The following is a 21,833-nucleotide window of genomic DNA, read 5'->3' on the forward strand; positions in this document are numbered from 1 at the left end:
GGTGGATCCTGAAGATTGCCTCATCTAAAAATGATTTGCACTTTTAGATAGATTTAATTTAATTTGCTTGCTTTTGCCTGTATACATCCAATGCTTTCAAATAACCATATACACCCTAAAAAAACCTGTCAATAGTCAATTGAGTTATTGATAACGCCATGCTTTTCGCCACCTCTTTCAGTTTATAAAGCAATGTTCACCTTCGTCTCTTTCTGATTCTAACCGGTGTTATGCTCTCCCCTAGCAGATGACAAAACAGAGGCTCCATAAAGGTAAGAGAAATCAGATGTGACTTTTCCAGGGTACGTGTTACAACAGTGTGAGTTTACAGCATTACACAACCAATGAGGAGATATTAGCATGGAATCACTTTCATTATTCTTGGATCTTTGGAATCAAAAAATGATTATTTGTGGCCCTAAACTAGTTGAGGAAGGAAGTCACAACAGAGTGGATTGTGAGGGATGCCCAACCGTGGACAGCTCTTACTTTCTCCTTTAGAAAGGGGGAGAGCAGAGAGATGTTTACAAAGCAACAAGTTACAATGACAAACTCTCTTACATGTGGAAGATTTGTGGAAGGAGAACTCAGAGTGAACATTATTTACTGCCTATCGGGGTAGAATTGAAGCACCCTGAGAATGGTGCTTCTCACAAATCGCCCCGGGATCTTGAAAGTACAGATTGTGGTTCAGGTGGGGATTGAGATTCTGCATTTCTCACAAGTTCCTGGTGAGGCCAATTTGGTTGGTCTGGGAACAATGCTTCTCAGAGTAAGGCTCTAAGGACCCTCAAGATGAACCACTTCAATCTTGAAATTTTAGAACAGAATAAGGTAAGCACTTCTTTTCCTGTTGTTTGTTTTAGTTCGATACAGATATTGAATAAACAATGAAAAGAACAGCAGAGAAACTGTCTTTCTGGGAAAGCTGTGGAGCTAATATTTTCCAGGAGACATTTTTCAAGTGTCCCCACCCCCACCAGCTGGGCTCCTATTCTAGTTACTAGAAGTGGTCCACAAACCCTCTAACAATATAGAAATGGCAGAGGGGGGGGGGGAAGTCCCTCAATCTTTTAATGCAATCAAATTTCAAATTACAAAATTGGACCATGAAAGGAGATAGGGATTAAAAGGATGCTAGAAGCATCCAGCAATACTAGTTTTCTTTTTAAAGAGATTCCACGGCTGCAAAAACAGTGGGAACCACTGTTCCAGGTTATCAGATGTATGATGTATGTCTGGACTCTCAGGCCAACACATTTCAATCTAAGTGATTAAGATAATGAAGGGAAAAGGGTGTTTGGCTTTGATTCTGTCTCATCTCCCCACAATCTAATGATCTATCTGAACATTAACACATCATAATGTAGTAAGAATAGGCCTGGAAACAATGACAACATGGACAAGTTAGTTCCTCCTCAAGCTCTTCCTACCCGACTACCCTAAATTCTGATAGCGGCCCTACTCTAAATGCTTTGTATGGTAATTCAAGATGAAAGGCACTATGATTTGGAGGAGAATCTCATTCCAGAAGAATAAATCACTGTGATTCACATCAGGGAGAAAACCATGAGAAGTCATTTATTTCTGCCCAATGACTGCTCACAGGCATGTATTACACACAAATATGAAAATAAGAGAGGCCACATTTAAGTAGAAGTCAGTTCTTCTGGAAAAGAATTAAAAGTTCTCTTCATAGGTACAAAAGTCAGAACTTGCTTTGATAACGTTAAAAGAAATACTAGAAATTTTTAAGTGAAAAGTTCCCTCTTACCCCCAAAGATAGATTTTCTAACGTATCTGATAGTGATCAAAAAAGTAAAAGGCGAAGTGGAGCAGGTTTAATTCACATTCACTAATGCTTCATCAGTTCAGAGTCTATCTACTGTGTGTATATTCCCTTCTACTTGACTGGAATACTGTCTCCTATGAGGAAAGTTCTTTATTTGCAACAGAAATGGCTCATCCAGAGGCTTCTGTGTACAGGTCCTCATCAGAGGTTCCTGACCAGCCTCTAGAAAGCTCTGGGCTTTCTCACCTGCTTCTAAACCTTTCACAGCTGAAGGACCCTGATGGCGCTACTGAAAAGATAGGTTTTATTTGCTTTTTTGTGGCCTATCAAGTCAATGATCTGCAACCCAAAAAGTATGTAATTAGGCCATGATATGACCAAAGGAGTTGTTATATCTTGTCTTGTCACTGGCAAACGTGTCTACCCAAATGGCTGTGACAGCTATGGTCTATTGGGTTTGGAATGTCCTTTAATATCTCCCCAACTCCTTCTTGGTCCAGTCTGTTGACTATTACAGGCTTGCTTCTTTTTTTAACCGCTTCAATTTAATTATATATTCATCTGGCAGTGCCTAACGGTTGTTAAGAAGCCGTTAAGATTATGGACCAAAGGCAAATACTTCTTGAAACAAAAACTTGAGCACTTTTTCATTTAACGTGTGCGCGCGTGTGTGTGTACCTGTCTGTAAATTAAAAAGAAGAGAAACTCAGGAAACACACTGATCAGTAACAGCCATATGACTTTTCATCACTGAGAGCTTAGTGTCCATAAACACAAGTTCCCAAAATCACACTGATGCTACCAGCAAGAGCTCTACATTCCCTCCTTCACTATCTCTGAGCATGGAATCAGCACCAACCTGCAGAACAGGTTGGCAGAAGATATAATTATCTTAGTTATCGTAATTTGTTTGGTGAACTTTCAATCAGAACTGTTGATCCATAGGGAAAAATAAATAAATGAGAGCATGAAATTCCATTCTCTTCTTAATCATTAAGTTATCAAGTTGTGTCTCAGGTATGACTATTTGAAGCTGCAAACGTGCCTTTGCCCTGACTTTGTAACAATAGCATAAGGAGGTAGAAACAGTCCAGGACCTGGACCGACAGACATTGGACTTGAAGCCCAATAGTGGGATTTCCCAGGGTGTACATCACCCTGCCTGGACCTGCTTCTCCTATCCACACACTGGTGGTTCTACTTAGGATGACCACACATGTTCCTCTGGTTTTACGACAGTCCTAGTTGAAGCCTGCTGTCCTGGAGTCATTACTACCAGTGCATCCCTTCTCTGTTACGTCATCCCATTTTAAATGATCATTTCAATGTCCCATTTAAAATGATCCATTTTAAATGATCATTATATGGGTGCCCTAACTATACTGCTTACCTGATCAGGTCATTTGTTCCAATGTTTTATATAGTACCTGGCACACTAGAGACACTACGGAAAAAATTAACTTCAAAACAGAAATCTACGTGGTGAAAAGATTTTTAAAAGTGGCAGGAAACATCATCTAAGACTGCTCACTTTAAGAAAACCTGACATATCAAAATCTAAAGTTTGGAGGACTGATCAATTGGGGGGGCTTAAGTAGCCAAAAAAAAAAAAAAGCATGTTTTTCCGTTAAAAAAAAATGCAAAACAAAGCAAACATAAATTATTCTTGGAACTCAGTGGATTAAAAAGGATTAGAGTTGCATATAATCCTACCTACTATATTTTAAAAGTCTTGTCCACATCATAATCAGTTGAGTATATTTGGTCATTATCCTCCCTAAACTTTGCTTGACTCTGGAATCAGTTAAAGAAACAACAGATTCAAAGCCCTGGATTATAGAGATTCAGGTGTAACTGAAATAACCTAGATATTTTTGGTTTCCTCTAAGCTCACTGTTGCTACCCAGATTTAAAGCTCTTAATGGACTATGTTGTGGGAATATGAAATAAAATATGAAAAACTGGAATTTATGACTATGAAAATATAAACATGAAAATGAAAACAAGAGTATCTTATGTACTGCCCTTGATGCACTGAATATTTCATAGGCAGTGTCTCAAAACTTCCAAACCACTCTGTGAGGTGGAATCAATATACCCACCACAGATGAGGTGACGGAGGGCAAAGAAACGACTTCTCAAGGTTGCTCCACTAAGATGCAATAGAGCCTGGGGATTAAGGGCATAGACATTAGCTCTCAAGTTGAGCTGAACATCTACTTCACCCTTCCCCAAGCTCGTCTTCCCCATCTGTACCATGGCGGTCAATTTAATACTTAGTGAGACAGTTCAGTGACTGTCTTTGTAAAGCACTTAGAACACTTAGTGCTATCACATAGTAAGGACTCCATACACAGCCATTGTTATTATTGCTATTATCATAATTATTGTTATCGTTATCACAGAGAGATGATCTGAATCAAAGTTTGCTCAGTTACTCTATTAAACTTCAAGAAGTCTTAAGAAATAGTGCAAGTACCAAAGTCCTCTATTTCCACCTAAGGAACGTTTTCACAGGAGCATTCTCATATATATGGCAAGTTTTATTGAAGCAATTTATTTTCATGTAGTATGTGTGCCTTGTAACAGGAAACTCACAGGCAATCCCTGTTTCTTTCTTGTTACCCTGAAGCTGTCTAGAATAATTAGCTTCCCTTTCTCTTCCTGAGGGGATGCTGACGCACCAAATAACAAAGAATCAGTTAAGAAAGTAAACTTTAAACCAAATAGAAGAATAAGAATATAAATAAAAACAAGGAGATATTATATACAATACTATGTATGAATATATATTTCAACCTGGTGTTCTAATTTTAAAGACTGGATGTGCTTTTCTGGGCACTGGGGTACAGAAGGATATAAATAAAGGCATTAGTGTCTCATTTCTATTACGAGTTCACAGAGCATCATTTTCTTTTCTTAATTGCAGAGCCCAGAAGAGCTCATCAGGATGAGTGAAAACAGTGGAAAAGATTAAAAGCTAAAATCAAGAACAACTTCAACAGGGCACTATCAATAAAAGATAGCGGAGTAACTATTGCTGCCATGTTTTAACTCAACAGATTAGAATGTGAGTCCAAAATAGCTTCCTTCCGACCCTGAATCCTTGTCTTAACTGCAGATCTATCCCCTCATGAACTAAGCCCTCAGTTTCTCGTTCATCTGAGAATACTATTCTTGGCATCACCAAGTTTTAGAATGCTCTCACTCTATTTTTAATTTAAATCCACCCGTGGATTTCTCAAAAAAAGATTGAAAATGTAAATAAAATATAATAAGGAGTCTATCATAGAGTTGCCAACTTTTACTTTGCCAAGGAAGAACATTAAAAACAAAACTGGATAAAAAAAGAAGAAAGCAAAGCTGTTGTCATCATTTCATACAAGAAAAGCTATTTTTCACAGCATATGCGAAAGAAGCACGGGTAAAGCCTGGCCATTCCCCAGACAAGGGAGTTGACGGCCATGTTACATTGTCCGTGTTCTTCTCCTGTCCTGGTAAACCAGTAAGTGTCATCAGGTCTTGAGCTGGCCAAGGGAGCTAGTGCTTCACACAAAGCACCAGGATAAGACCTTGAAATCCCTCCTTACACACATCTACAAAGGATGGGTGCAGGGGCTTGTGACTGCTTTTTAATCAGAAACAGTTTCCACCCTTATCTAACTTGGTTCACATAAGAGGAATGGGGAAAACAATGAAACTTCCCGCCTTTCTCTGCTTTGCATGGTCTACCCTCATTAAGGGATCCACATTGCCCATAGATGAAGCTTTCTACATTCTACTCCACAGCAAGAGAGAGTAAAATTGTTAATCCCTAAAGTATAACAGTATTTTTAAAATTAACCTTTCTACCAAAAAAACCCTTAAATGGTGAATTAAATTTCCCATTCAGGGGGCTCATATGCTTTACAGGCTGACAACCCCTGCATTTTTAGTCTATATGATTTGGTAAGGACTCCACATAAAATGGTGTATCGTTTTAAATGCAATTATTAGCCTTATTTTAATGACGGCATTTCTCTATTATTTAATCTAAATCCAGGACGTCAAAAGTCCTAAAGTAGAGAGAGTACCCACATAAATGGAAATCAACTCAAACCCCTTTAGTTTTTCGGTTTAGATCAAACTAAGGTTGTACGTAAGGATTTAGTTCTACTTCCTGTAGTTTAGCTTATGATGAAATATTATAAGAGCATAGAGATGATAGTTTTTTCCTATCTGTCCATCCTTCCTTCCTTCTTTCTTTCCTCTCTCTCTCTCTTGCTCACTTTCTCTCTCTCTTTTCCTTTTCTTCCATTCTTCCTCCCTCCCTCCGTCCCTTCTGCCCTCCTTCCCTCCCTTCCTTCCTTTTTCTCTCTTCTCCCTTTCTTTCCATTCATCCACCTAACCACCTATGTATCTATTTATCTATCATCTATCTACCTTTCTAACCATCCATCCATCCATCCACCCATCTATGCATGTATGTATCCATCCATCCCTACCACCCGTATAATTTTAAATAGTTGATCTACAGATCCACCTCTCCATGACTCCAAAGACATGACTACTTATTCCTATTGAGTTTTAAGAAAGAACTACTAATCTATTTCTCTCTGAGATAGAACCTTTTATTCATAGGTTGTAGTATCGCATTTAATAGATGTTCTAGCATGGGGCTTGTGACTGGCTGAACTTGACAAGTCCTGACCTCCTTGTATTAAGATTTACCTAGATACTGTTATGAGTCCTCCATGAGGTCTTAAGGCAGAAGTGTGTGTGTGTGTGTATGTGTTGTGTATACATATATTTTCACATATGTATATGAATAATATATATACACAACACACACATATATGTGTATGACCATACATATATATATTTCAAGTGCAGAGAGCAAGATAATTGATATTATGGCATTTTAATTGGGTTTCCATTAAGCTGAGCTATATGAAATTGCCAGTATTGCACCATGTGGGGCACACAAAGGTAGAAATTTCACATGGTACAGTCTAACATTGCTGATGAAAGTTAAAGGTCTCAAAAAACAAACAAAAAAGGGTAGAAAATAAAACAAACAGAAGCCTGTTGCTTGCTGTCTCTTTTGCTCAGTCTAGGGGCACCTGTATGGCCAGGACTACTACTGTATGTCAGAAGCTGCTAACTTTCAGGAATCTTTACGGAAATGCATGTCTTGTATGAAAATAGTGGCCCAGGGTAACTATCAGGGCAACTGGATCGTCGTGAAATCTTGGAGTGAACCACTTTATTACCTTCTCCTCTAGCTGGTCTGAATTGAGTTCCCTTCTGCCGTAACGTGGAGGGCCGTTTCCATGCACTGGTTGTTAGGGGATGTTAGAATGTTTAGCAAGCAGGACAAGCATGACAAATGTCTGCCTTTTTGGCGCAGTAACATTTTCATCAAAGCAGTGTACACGTCAGACATATTTACCCAAATATCTGTAGCATAATTCATGGAAAAGGAAATCTCCCCCCACCACCACCCCTCCACCTCCCAGTCTGGCTGCTCAAAGATGCAACAAGGACCAAGTCGTGGACACAAAGAAACCGAAAGCCAATCAATAAAGAGAAGCCTGTCCCCAGGCTTAATTCAAGCAAGCCATTCACTGAGTTACTGTGATGATGGACCTGTCAAATCCAGAACATACCACGAACACATCAGCAACACCAAGTGGCATGCAATGACCAGATGACCATTGGCCCCACTGCCATGCTTTGATTGGTTCAAGCTCAGAAAACCATCTCCCTTGAGAGTTCGGACAGTTGGCTTTCCACAGATCAAAGTGAGATTTGAAGTAAAGATTTGAGGTGAGGTCAAAGGCTTACCAAATGTTTCCTAAATGCCAAGGAAAGATGTTTGCCTCCTGTCATTCAATTCATCAATAAGATTATAAAATTACCTAGTCCAGTCAGGTCTTTTTCTTTGGGGGAAATCTCTGCCCACACCAGACGGTCTTCATTCTGGAGGTCAGCATTCAGAAACTCTCAGGGTACTCCGAGATAATCAGCATGTGATCATTTAACCAAGAAGATGTTGGGTGGGGAGTTGCAAGGTGGCCGTCAAGGACGTTCTGGCCAGTCCTGAGGCTACTGGAGTTCAAGATTTTCCAAAGGCCCCTGAATCTTTAATTTGATGAGGGCTTAATTTGTGCTGATAAAAGGTAAAATTCTACCGACTGGGGACATCAAACTTCTTTCCCTTTCAAGATGTCTGAAGAGTGAATCTCACGATTAGAGAGAAAGTTTGTTGCAGCTTCTCTTTTGATCAAGTTGACAGCCAGTGAGCGTGACCCAAACATTCTCTATTCCTGCTGATTTTACTTCCTATTTTGAAGGAGTTTCTTTGGGTTAAGAAGCTTTTCTCTTTGTCATCCTGCCTTTCTTCTAGAAAGTAGGAACTAAGAGTCTCTCCCTACTCATATGACACTGTGATTGAGTAAAAAGAAATGATTACACAGCTGCCCTGAGATAATTCTAGATAATTGGCATCTTAATCTAGATTCGAAAGCTATTCTGATCATTTCACATTTTCCCCCAAATATGTGTCTTCTCTAAAAGGGTCTTCCTTCTCTTTACCTGCTTACTTAAAATAAAAGGAAGTACCACCATTTCATAAATACACTTTACAAATCAAACCAGAAACATCACTTTAAAGATTGTTTTCTGGTAATTTACCTATTACTGCATTTCCCTCAATGCGATATTTCCATACGTGGCAAGTGTCTTGCTTATAATAAAGTGAAATAGGGCTAGCAATCAATTGCCTCAGCAACCAAAAAGACCTAATGTGCAAATTTCTTTAATGAACAGCAAGAGGCCAATTATATGGACAAGAGTATATTTAGTTGGTTTCTTCAACTGAAACTATTACACCAAAGTGGGAATTGCAGAGTTAGTCAAGATTTACCAAACCAAGAATGAGGGCAATTTTTCAGTAGGACATGTTGCCGGTGAGAAATCTTACTAATATTAAAACAACAGATTTCATAAATACATTTGCATATATGGTGCCCCCAAATGCAGCAAATTGTTAACTTAATTTTTAAGATGAACGCAAACAGAGATGGCCAGATTCTCAAGTGATTCTATCTAAGAATAGTATTAAACATTGTTTTTTATTTTCCAAATGTCTAGATTGGTTTTATTAAAGAAAGCAATTTAAATTATATCTTTGTAATTAACCTTTTTTTCAGCTTGGGGATAGATGCACTTATACTGAGAAGCAAGATAAAAAATCCAAAGACATAAATCTGTTTAAGATTCTTATAATTATGCAGCAGGCTAAAGTTACTATGATTATAATTATATACAGAGTGGGTGTCGGAGAATTTAGCATCTAGAGATATTTTCATAAAAATAATTAAGGGTTGTAGATGAACCACATTACAATTGATATTTTGTGAGTCTGCAGTGTGCAGAATTTAATAGCATTAAGTCTTTTCATTTGTAGAATGATCTTGAGGATTTCAAGATTGTCATCATTTTTATTAGCTTTTTTGACCCTCTCAATTTCCCTAATCTAGTGTCAAAGTGTATTGAAGACAGCAACTTCTATAAGACTTATTTTGCATCCTGGCAACTGATGATTGGGTAACTGGATAATTTAGGCAATTAGAACTGCACGTTGACAATAGTTTGGGTTCCTCTGGAAGCTCCCTCCAGCCTTGAGAGCTCGTGATGGCTGTTCATAAGAAAACAGGAATAATACCTGCATACATTCAGACAACAGATCTCAATTCTATCTTGCCAAAGAGCCATTTTATTACAAGTTTAGGCAGGGGGTTTTCAAAGTGAGGCTTTTTGGGTTCAGGAATTTCTTTTGCTTTAGTATACCTCAGAAGAAGTCTGTAGTTACAATGAGCTAACGACACACCTTGTGAGAAATGGAATGGAACTGCAGAGAAAGCATACCACAGCAAACCAAGATAAGGACTGAGTCACAAGAGGCCAGGGAGGAGAACCAGTGTCTGCCGACACTCCCCATTCTCGAGTCCAAGACATCGCCTGCTTACCTGTCGGACCCAGCATGCCTCAGCCACACATGCAAATTGGTACCATTACTGTTTTATTCATGAAACATATTTTTAAATTAAAGGAGTCATTACCCAAAATAAGCACCCTCCATGACATTTGTGCATGCAGAGCATCTGAACATTCACATTTATGTCCTCAGAAAACAGAGCCAACGATTTGCATTCGATATGGAAACGCACACTTTTTTTTTTTTCAAAGCACTTATACAAAAATAGCTGTGGCTTGCCATTTCAGAAACCGAGTCATCTGTTAAGCCTGGGTAACGCGTAATAGAGCTCCTCCATCCCCCAGCCTTCACCCCCGACATCCAATTCTGACTTCTGCATTTCTTAAACCCTTCCGCTGCCAGTCTTAACATGTGGTGTGCATTACAAATAAATGTTGGCTTCTGTTCGTATGGTCATTGGGCGTTGCCAAAAAGAACAACTCTCCTTATGAATGCCAGATACACCTCCCCCATTCCTTTGGTTTGGATTAAAAAATGCAATAAGGGGAATGCTTTCCTGGATGTACAAAGATGTAAAAAAAAAAAAATAAGGGGAAACGGGGTGCTGAAAATCGAGGTAAACCTGCAGGATCATCTCCTGGTTTTTGTCCTATGCGTTAGATGAAACCAGGGTCTTACAGAGAAGACCATGAGAAGATTGGTACAGGGAGTATACTTTGTGCATGCAAGGTGTGCTGTCACAGGAATTGAGATCAGGAAAACAACTCTGCACGGACAAAGTGTATCACTATCTTTGTGTCTCAGCAGAGAGGGCGAGTGTTTAGAATGAGCTAGGCGTCATTGTGCATCCTCTCTCTATGTGGCCCCCTGTTGACCTTCACCATGAGACCTAACTTTTGGGGTGCTGCCTCCCCAGCAGTCATGCATTTGCACCAAGACCAGACGAGAATCTCGTCTCCCACGAGTTAAGTTAATTTCCAGGTAAATGTCAAGCATGAGAAGGAAGGCCCTTACCTGTCACTGTAGGCAGCAGCAGTGGCAGGGGTGGGCTGGGCGTAGCGATATGCAGCGTAACCACCCTAAAACACAAGGAGAAAGTGGACTTAGGAACGCAGAGGAAGCGAACTCAGGGCGCCCGATTGTGAGACCACATCAGAACAGTGGTTACCCACCTCTAACAAACTAAAGTGGAGGTTAATGAAAGCTTAGTATGGAAACACGCCAGAAAGATGGGGGGTGGACCACCAACCCCAGCTGGATGTTAAAGGTTAGCAGTTGTAAGCATATCCCAAAGGGACAACCCAGAGACCCTTTGCAAGAGATGTACCTACATGTTAATTTATGGTAATTGTTTTGGGGTGGGGAGGATTATGGGGAATTATTTAAACGCTCTTTATGCTTTGCTGAACTTTCCAGATTTTCACAAATGAGTATGCTTTACCTTTACTTATCAGCTATTAACTTACATTTTATTCAATCTTTGATTACTTCCTTAAAAATCCAATATTGGTCAAGCTGATGCCCTGCTGTCTTACTTTGATATTTATTAAAAAAATAAGATAACCCTTTGATTGAAAGTGTATTAGCCATCTCTTGCACGTGTAGTTGTTCAACCACTAAAGCAGTTAAAGAAGACTGTCTCCAGCTTTCTATATATCACGTAATGATTAAAAAAAGGAATGGTGAGCACTTAAAAATTCTGTCTTTTCAGCTAAAGATATCACACTGGTTCAGATGGAGAATTTGTTTGGTGTGGAAAATACAAAGTCTTCCAATTTGTAAATAAAATCATTAGGAGAGAAAAAAATCTGAGAAAAATAATTAACATTTAGTTGTATGTACCAGTAATTGCAATTGTTCAATTAAGCAGAGGACAAACAAATGGGCATATTCTAAAGGAACTGTGTTCAGTGGAGCATTGATTATCAAACTGTGAAAATAACAGAGCTCCTTGCTCAGCAGACCACAGCGATACATCAACCACCGTCGAATGATTTCAGCACAGTTAACAAGCAGGATCCAGTCTCCACCGATAACACAGGGACCATTCAGGTTCTAATTAGAATACATAGTCCCATAATCCTCTGGGAGAAGGGTTCTCACCCTCACTGGAAAGGGGCAATTCAGGACAGACTGCGATGTCAGAGGGCATCTAACAGCATAAATAACTGGTGTAATGGGGGGATTTAATGGTAGGGTTTTGGGTGAAGGAGTTCATTATATTTGGCTCTAGGTATAGGATAGAAAACAGATGAACGAGAAAACTGCAAGAAGCGTCGCTATCACTTACACAGCAATTCCAAAAAGCTAGTTTCTCCTTAATCAAGTTCCTTCTTTGGATCATGCTAGAGACGATACCTCCAAGACATGCTGACAGATAATCACCAATAATTTGGAGCCAGTATTAAAAAAAAAAGTCTCCCTTGAAAAACAATGTGAAAGTTAAAAAAAGAGGTCTTAGCCAGATACCACCTGGTGTTCCAAACACCATGTCCTCTAATTAGGAATGGAGAAACTCATTAAATGTGCTGAGGAGATGGAAAACCAAAGCAATTGTCACACCCAGCACCAAGCTCCAGATACAGAGTGATGCGCTGAGGAATACAGACCGATGGGCTGAGGGAAAATCGGGGTCACCAGAGTTCTGGAGCCATTCTTTCCATCTGCTTGCCCATCTCTTCAGCTTTCATCACGCAGCCATAAAAGACACAGGTCTGCAGGTATGTATGTTCCTGAACTTAATGAGGAAGGGAGGGGCTGGCATTGGCTTCCTGATTGCTAGGAGGCCTTAGCTGCAACCAGCTGAAAGCTCTGAATGGAGAAAGTTTGAGTGTGTGTTTCATTTTTTCTTTCACTTCCAGAACGGAAAAGAAAAGTTATTGCAAAGTTCTTTGCATCAAGTTCCGTGTCAATCAATCATGCCTTGGTGACTGTGAATTTGGTCCCAGTAAAGATTTCTGGCCACGTCCTGCCTGCAAACCTTCTTTGAACTCTGTAGGACTCCCCCAACTTCTGCAATGTTTTCCGTCAATGGAAGTAGGTAGCAAGCTTGATAAGTGGGAAAAACTGTGGCAGTGCAAATAGAATACACCTAAAACAAACCTCACTATTAGGTTGATACTTATTGCATGAATATAAAATGGATGTGTGTACACCTGGGATCCTTCAGAGGGACTTATCTATAACGCTTCAGGAAAGATCCATCCTCTGTATGTCTGCCTAATGACTTGGCCATTTAGAGAAAATAAATGTGTTTCCATGCAAGACAGGCACAAGTGGTCAATGTCCTGATACTTATCTTTGTTATTCAAGAATGTCTTTACAAGTATTCCTGATTCATGAGTCAAGGTCATAGTTTGCTAAAGTCTGTGGAACCAGTGGAGAGCTTTTGACCTTGGTCAGTGATCTTCTTGCTGTCCAGCAGACCTGATGATATCAGAAATGTTCTATATCTTTGCTGTCCAGTATGGTAGCTGCTTGTCCTAAATGTCTACTGAACCCTTGAAGTGTGGCTGGTACACCAAATGGAGTTTTTGATTTCTTTAAGTTGAGTTCATTTGAATTTAAACGTACACAACCACATGGGGCTGGTGGCTACAGTACTGGACAGTCCAGGCCTAAGTGATCCCTGAAATATGTAATAATTGGAAAAAGAAAAGGACTGGACGGCTGGGTGTCACCACATCTATATACTGCATTGTCTTCGTTCGCTATTTTTCTTCTGTATGAAATCCGTTTAAGGGGAAAACCAGAGTTGTGTATTAACTCCGTATATGTGTTCATACACTGTAAAGTAATAAAAAAAATACAAATTGCTTTAATTAGCCGTTCTAACAGGTGACTCTAATCAGTTTTATTGCCCTATATTTTGCAGCTCGTTGAGCAAAGCCAAAGCTTCTGCAAGGTTCTGGAGTAATGTCTGAAAAAAGAAGCACTCACTCCTATCTGCGGTCACCAAACCATGTTCACATTGAAACTGGTCCTCCCAGACCTTAGGACAAAAAAATGCATCCTTGGTGAGTAGATTTTTCCTACCACCAAACCAAAGGTAAAAAAGGGATGACAAACACAAAATGGTCTACACTCCCTACTCACAAAATGTACTCACTTTCACATGCTAGGCAGCAAAATACAAGTGTGAACTTATAGAACATACACATTTTAAATGTCATTATGGATTTCCCCTCTCAACCTGGCCACCACCACCAGATGTGGCCATGGGAGATACCGACTCACATGGTCAGAAACACTTCCTTTGTTAGCAAGACTTCTGGAGGTCCACTGGGGGAAATTACCAACTAAGGACCTTTAATGATACACCAATGAACCATTTTCAAAACTGTGCTTGGTGGGATATTCATAGTGGCAGGGAAGGGCAAGGTTTCATGGCCAAACAGGTTTGGGAGATGCTGAGTGAAATGAAATGAAACTGGATACTCATTTGTGGAACTTTGTAAAGCATTATTAATGAGCCCTGTGGCTCTCCATTGCATCACAGAGTGGTTTGACAACGGAAATCACACGTTTAAACTTGAGGGCATACTTTTGGAAAAAGATGTTCAAATATCCAAACGGCGAATTGCTTAGGAAGCGAGGTAAAATTTTTGTCATTGGTGGGGACACAGGGATTGGGCAGGGCTTTTCCTTTCTGAGAACATCCAAGGATCTCACTTTGTCTAAAACAGGTGGATTAATAATATACATAAAATTGATTCACTATAATGACATTTAAAGAACATCTGCAAAATGTAAAACATAAATATAAATCATTACTCTTTTATCTGCGTATGTTCAGCTATTTTTGAAATATGGCAATAGAAGTCCTGTTTTCTTAGAAAGTGAAAATAAAAGTTGATGTCAGGAATTTTAACTATTTGGTCCTCTCCTAGGTCCAAGTACCCATTTTTTATATTAGATTTCTTATTAAAACTTGATTAATCTCACAGTAAAAAAAAAAAGTACCTTCTTAATTGACTTAATACTGAACCAAAACGAGGATGCAGGTTACAGGGAAACCCATGTAATAAAACTCCCACTGATCATTAGTTTTCATTCCTCTTTCCTTTTATTTGACAGTTTTAATGTTGGTTTTAGACCTAGCCAGCTACACTTCGATGGATGTGTTGATTTTTTTCTGTTTCCTTCCTACAAGTTCGTTCATTTGGGTGTTGTTTCAGCAGTGGGAAATAGGTTTCAGAGCTACGGCAAAAGTTGTGAAATAAATTTATAAGAAGCTACAATGAAACCAGGGGAAGTTATGTTAGCTATGCTGACTCTCAATGCTGGATGTATAAAAGGCTTTTTGGTTTAACCATCCCAGTTGACTCCAGGAACCTACTAAAAAATTTTTTTCAGACTATTGGTTCAATGAAACCCTTGAATTATTTTCACTGAGTTTATATTCATTGAAGCCAGATACATTTTAAGCCAAGAAATGAAGAGCCAAGCCAGACCTTTTGACACACAATCTAGCAAAGAGGGAAACATTTCATGATGAGCATCTCTCTTCTAGAAGAATTCACATCAAAACTGGAAAATTCAGTTAAGTCTTTCCTCCTTCTATGTTAGAGACCATCTCCCCTCCCCGCAACTGTCTTGTTAGTAGGATTTCACAGCAAACCCACAATCAATAGTGATGAGTTTTTCCACCAGCCGGGATTTCATACCTGCAGCAATTTATTGCCATACACAGGCTCTTGATACACTACTCTATAAGGAAACAGAAATGTAATGTTTTTCAATGCAAAAATGAAATAAAAGAAAATGCATAAGTCAGACAGAAATTCCAGAGCAATTCATTTACAAGTTTGCTTCTCTTATTTCACTAAGACCTAAGAGTGACCCATCAAACCAAAAGAAAGACTAAGCAATGCCGAGCCTTTTTTAGCTACAAAATCTCTGTAACTGAGAGTATCGAGACGGTGGGGCTGGGGATCAAACCGCACTCACCGTATTTGTGTTATAACCTGTGTTTATTTTTAAAGAAGAAAAAAGGATATTTTCATGGCTTCTTCCCCTACCAGCATATTTCAATAGTTCAAGTTAACTCGCTCACATTTCTCTCTTTATCTCATGATTGGAATTCTCTGGAACACCTGAGGATTTACCTTTGCTGCCTAATGACTGAGGCAATTAGGATGACAGCACAGTAGCAACCATAACTGTATCAACGCCTTTATATTTTTTAAATTTAATTTCATGTAATAACACAACACAATTGCATTTCATGAAACAATGAATCACAATGAAGCTATCAAAGCTGCTTTTAACATATATGACAAGAAACATTGTGTGTGTGTGTGTGTGTGTGTAATATATATTTTTTATATAGTCTGGCTTTTCTTTCCAATTTAGTTCTACTTAGCCTTCCTTTTTAAGTTAAAATCTACATTTATGGAACTACAACTGTAAAAGTTCTTTCTCTCTCTCTCTCTCTCTCTCTCTCTCGCTTATTTGAATGTTTCAAGTACAGATATTATTCCCTGTGGCTTGTCCACCCCATACACTCTCCATTATCCTCTCACTTCTCACTCTCCCCCTTTCCTTTCTTTCACTGCATTTCTCAAGTTTGCTCAATAGGGACAACAGTGTTATTCTGTTGGCCCAGGGCTTAAGGGTTGAACTCGGCAATTAGATCACATGGGCTCAAACCCCAGTGACAGTGAAGATTTCTGAACAAATAATTTCATCTCTTTCCTGAAAAAAGTTTCCTCCTCCGGGAAAAAAAAAAATGGAGGTGATGGGTAATGAGATTGCTCCTTGATAGGACCATGTGCAGAGGGAATGAGGTGATGTAACAGTTGAGTGTCTTGTCTCTTACACAGGACCTGCTTAACTTCTGGATGGGCTGTTGCCTCCTCCCCCATCGTTACTGACCAGCCTAATGACGACCCCCAGCTGGATCAGATCCTGAAAACAGGATCTCAGGAATAAACACTTGGGGTTTTTATCTGGAGAATTTTCTCTTCCCACCTTTCAATGCTACTGACACTTCTGTCCTGAGCTCAAACATCAGTGAAATGAGGACACCTTTTTAAGATCCATGGACAGCAGAGTGACATGAATGCAGAAATAATTGTATTTAAGTCATGGTGTCACCCAGAACCTTGTTATAACGGGATTTAGGCATGATGCAGAAATGCACTGGAATCTCATCCAGACATATTCACTAGGGAGCCTCTCAGCTGCATTGAGTGTTAGAAAGCTTAGGGCTTTTCTAATAAAAGGGAGCGAGGTTAACATTTATAGTCTATGTCATCAGGACTTCCCTGGTGGCATGGTGGTTAAGAATCTGCCTGCCAATGCAGGGGACACGAGTTTGAGCCCTGGTCCGGGAAGATCCCACGTGCCGTGAAGCAACTAAGCCCGTGTGCCACACTACTGAACCTGCACTCTAGAGCCCGTGAACCACAACTACTGAGCCCGCATGTCACAACTAATGAAGCCCACGCGCCTAGAGCCCGTGCTCTGCAACAAGAGAAGCCACTGCAATGAGAAGCCTGCCCACCACAGCGAAGAGAATCCCCACTCGCCGCAACTAGAGAAAGCCTGCAATGAAGACCCAATGCAGCTCTAAAAAAAAAACAAGAAAAAAAAGATACCATTACTCTATATCATCTCTCTCTCTCACTCTTCCTCTCACTCTCTGGCTCTCTCTGCCCTCCTGCTCCCCCGTCTTCTCTTCCCTTCTTTCCAGTGCCCAGAACTCTACTCTCTTACTTTTGTTTCTACTGAGAGTTTCTCAGATCTTTTTTAACAGCTCTATTATCATTTCCTTCTCTGCATTTTCAATAGTTATCTTTTGATCAAATGCCATATTCTTTGCTATCTCCCTGAGCAGGTGAAAACACTTGTCTTGGTTCAGTTCAGTAACCCTTATTTTCAGCTCCTTGATTGACGCCAGCCTTATGAGATCTCTAGCTTCACCCCTAAATCTAATGGATTGCTTTGCAGGTCCTGGGGACGTGGTCCTTCAACTTTCAAATGGTTGATCATCCCCATGTATCGCTTCTCCTATTGTTTATATATTTTTTCATTAACTTGGCCCACTTTTTTTTTTATTGACGTATAGTTGATTTACAATGCTGTGCCATGGCCCACTTTTTAATTCAAAAGAAGTTATGGAAATGGGTACCACTAAACAATGAGTGAATTTGTAGGTTTGATAGGCTAGTGATGGAAGCTCAATTCCTCCCTTTCAAAATACTAAAAGTGTGTGTGTGTTTGTGTGTGTGTGTGTGTATGTAGTGTGTCCTCAGGTAGAAGGGACCCACGTGACGACTTTTGTGACCCTCCTTGCTGACTCAGAAACCCCTTGTGTCCTCTGACGTGTGGCCATCTGCACTGGGCCTGAGCATAACAGGCAGTATTTCCCCTGCAGGGCTGGGCTCCCGAGTAAGATGATTCTTCTCTGCACTCAGCCCAAAGGAGCGGCCCTGGTTTTGAACCTTAGCTTCTAGCTCACAGCATCTTCCTACAAATCCACTGCCTCCAGCACTTTCAGGATGTCCATGCTTATCACTCTCTCTCTCTCGCTTCAATCTTCTCTTCCCTGAGACGTTTAAGAGGAGCTAATTCTAGGTAAGGGGGATTGCTAGTTACGGGGATCCTGCGGGTCTTTCAAATCCTCTGTGCTCTGGCAGGACTGGGAGATGCCAGAGGGCTCCACCATCAGGTGGGAGGGATGGGGACCTTGGACGACAAAGAGGAGAAGGAGTGGAGAAAGCAGGGTATGTACAAAAGGTCAGTCGTTCCGGTACCCATGCTGTTATAGTTGCTGGGTTGCTCTGATCCACTGTCAAGGCTGAGGATAACCGGGGCAGGAAGATTTGGAGAGCAGCCTCCCCTTACTTTCCTTAAAAGTAACCAAAGCCAGAAGCTTACTACTCTGCCCAATAAAATGAAAAAGAAATAACTGGTTTAGACCTATTAGAGGGGACCAATGTGTCTAAGACATGTCCCAGGTCTTCTCAGGATGGCCCTAGACCTATTTATTGTGCACTATTTTTTTAAACACCTTTATTGGAGTATAATTGCTTTATAATGTTGTGTTAGTTTCTGCAGTACAACAAAGTGAATCAGCTATACGTATACAAATATCCCCATACCCACCCCTTGCGTCTCTCTCCCACCCTCCCTATCCCACCCCTCTAGGTGGTCACAAAGCACCGAGCTGATCTCCCTGTGCTAGTGCACTATTTTTAATGAGATCAAACGAGCAAGCCACACACTTCCTTTATATAAAATAGAACCTTGCGTGCCTTTTTATGAACCTCTTTAATCATCATTTCTTTAAAAAAAAATGGAGCGCGGGGGACATTTCTAATCATCAGAACATACCAGTATCTAAAAGGAGGTAGGGGTAGCAGCTTGAAATAGCACATTCAAGATTATAATATACTTCTGGCCAGGATGAATCCTGCACCATAAGCTTTAGAGTGCAGGAAATATTCATATTCTTTTTTGCCTTAAATCAACTTAAGGCCATCTATGAGCCCTTGGTTTGCTGCCCTGATGGGGCAGAGTCTAGTTCATCACTGTCCCCCACATACATACACCACCCATGCAGCAAGATTCCAAAGCCGCCTTCAGATACAGAGTAAAGTATTCCAGAAGCTACCTTCCTGGAAAGAGGACAGAAATGTGCTGCGTAAACAAAGCTAAAACTTCGTATTTCAGTTAGCTTTTCCGTCACCAAATTGCCTGTCTGGAGCTGCCTCCTTAAAATCTTATCATAATATGAACAGTGGGAAAAATATATAAATGTTTTTGGCTAGTAGGGTGGCTTGATAAGGGCAAAAGGGACAGATTTCTAAGCCTTGGCACCAGGAAACTCAGGACTTGAAGTTATTGACGTAACTCTGTTCATCCAAACCTCACCCAGTGGGAAGCAAAACCCCCAAAAGGAACCGAAAGCACAAAGGGACTTTTTTGGAGTTTTTCTCCCTGAATGGAGTTTCTCTTTCCACCTTAGTCTGGATGCTCTCCTCTGAGTCCCTTTGCTCTCTCTACTTGCCTTGTTCTCGCGGCTTTTCATTGGTCTCAACCAATGCAGATGTTCTCTATCTGTTACTCTCGCCCGTTCTTTTTCCTTATTTGTGGGCTCCTACTACCTGTACCTTCAGGAAGCTTCTACTTCCTGTTATACAAAAAGCTATGAGGCAGGGCTTCCCTGGTGGCGCAGTGGTTGAGAGTCTGCCTGCCGATGCAGGGGACACGGGTTTGTGCCCCGGTCTGGGAAGATCCCACATGCCGCGGAGTGGCTGGGCCCGTGAGCCATGGCTGCTGAGCCTGCGCGTCCGGAGCCTGTGCTCCGCAACGGGAGAGGCCACAACAGTTAGAGGCCCGCGTACCGCAAAAAACAACAACAACAACAACAAAAAAAACTAAAAAGCTATGAGGCAAGGAAGAGACACCAATTTGACCTACCCATAGGACAGCACAAATAATTCAATAAGTCATTGTCATCTTACAAATAATTCAATAAATTTTTGTCATTTTATAGAGAAGGGAACACTCAGTAAATGGCTGCTAATAATTGTAATGTGTTTGATTTTAGCTAGGCTTAGTAATGTCCACATGTTTTTTCCCCTTGGGTGAGTGTTGATGAAGATAGTTTTCCTTTCTGTGTATTTTCTTTTTTTCTAATTTCTCCATCCCTTCTCTACTCTCCTCCATTTCCCAAATTAAAAAAAAAATGTCCTAAACTAAGTCCTAACTCCCTCCATTTGCATCCTCTATCCAGAGGCTACCCTAGGGGAAGGGTGTAGACTGATGTTGGGGTTCATGGGTTAACTGAGGATTTGGAGGAGGTCCAGCCTGTTTAGCCCCTGCCTGCTTCTCTATTTAAAATGGTATAAACTCAAAGTTTGGAAAAAGAGGACTTGAGAAGGAGTGGATGGAGCTACAAACACAAGAAGGAAATAGGTTGTTCCCTGGGTGAATAGAGAACATGTAGGTTGCTCTTTCATTTCATTAAGGGGGGGAAAAAAAACCTAACCCACAGATTATAATAAATGTACTTGATGCAATTATAATAAAACCCAAGTTCATCATTGATGGAGATTAATACTCTGCCTCAAAATTGTAATTATTTGAAATTCGAAGGGAAGGAAATTAAATAACTAGTGTCTTTCCTATTTTCTAGTAAATTGCCTCAATTTGATCAGAAATATGGTTACATTTTTCTTTGTTATCTAATCTATAAAACAACAAATATGATTCCACTGAATTTATTTGAGGTCCCTCGTAATAAAAATGATATGATTTAGAAAATACCCCCAACTCCACCCATTTCTTTTAAATTGTGTTTATTCCAAGTCATTTTCAAAACATTGAGGCTAATATCATACCATGGGTGAATAACTACCTCTAGATCAAGTTAGGTAAATTTAATTATGGCCCCATAATGAGAAACATCCTCCTCTTCTCTAAAAGTGAAAAGCTTAATAAAGTGGTACCATTTAACAAACAATTCTAAATTGGACAAATAATTCTAAATCAGGTAACTGTTTGGGGGAGATGGAGGGAATAAAGAGTTGAAAAAAGTAAGAGTTGAATGCACAAGTTGGCCTGTATTTTGTTAGGAGATATTTCTTGCTAAAATCATCAGTGGGGGAGAGAGAGAGAGAAACGGGGTTTGGGGGAAGAAATATCTTTCTGGGGCTGTAGTGATCAACAATTAAATATATTTACAAGAAAACATCCAAAACATCAGCCATGAAAATATAGTTTCACCCTCTACAGCTGGTAACTACAGCTGTCATCCTACATATTATACTGAAACCACACAGACCATACTGAGAACTTCAGAGAGGATTTCTTGTTGAAGGAGGGTCTTTAACTTGACATGGGAAAAATGTCATCTTTTTGGGGAAGGTGTTTTGCGTTTATTCTGAAGTTCATCAGGCAGTTAATGCCACTCACTCAACGGCACGATAGCTATCATGAGCAGAAGGCCTTCAGTCCTCCAAGCCTTTGAACTCTTTCTCACAGGAAGAGGAAATGGGCGGCACCCAGTAGAGAAATTTGCAGCAAACTTGTAAAAAGAATGACTCGGGA

At 40.1% G+C, this 21,833-nt stretch overlaps 1 protein-coding gene across 19 annotated transcripts in view; it reads right to left on the reverse strand.

Moving 5' to 3' along the window:
- RBFOX1 (RNA binding fox-1 homolog 1) overlaps positions 1-21,833 on the reverse strand; it is a 2,189,093-nt gene that overhangs the window by 26,861 nt on the left and 2,140,399 nt on the right. For 10 of the 19 annotated variants that reach the window (XM_033840125.2, XM_073792341.1, XM_033840121.2 and 7 more), the window contains one exon: positions 10,788-10,852. In XM_033840125.2, the coding sequence (XP_033696016.1) occupies positions 10,788-10,852 (65 nt within the window). Of the gene's footprint in view, positions 1-10,787; positions 10,853-15,439; positions 15,483-21,833 lie in introns of all 19 variants that reach the window. The other 9 variants (XR_012326128.1, XR_012326127.1, XM_073792340.1 and 6 more) reach the window with 1 other exon arrangement.

This window comes from Tursiops truncatus, chromosome 15 (genome assembly GCF_011762595.2).
Source record: "Tursiops truncatus isolate mTurTru1 chromosome 15, mTurTru1.mat.Y, whole genome shotgun sequence".
Classification (NCBI taxonomy): domain Eukaryota; kingdom Metazoa; phylum Chordata; class Mammalia; order Artiodactyla; family Delphinidae; genus Tursiops; species Tursiops truncatus.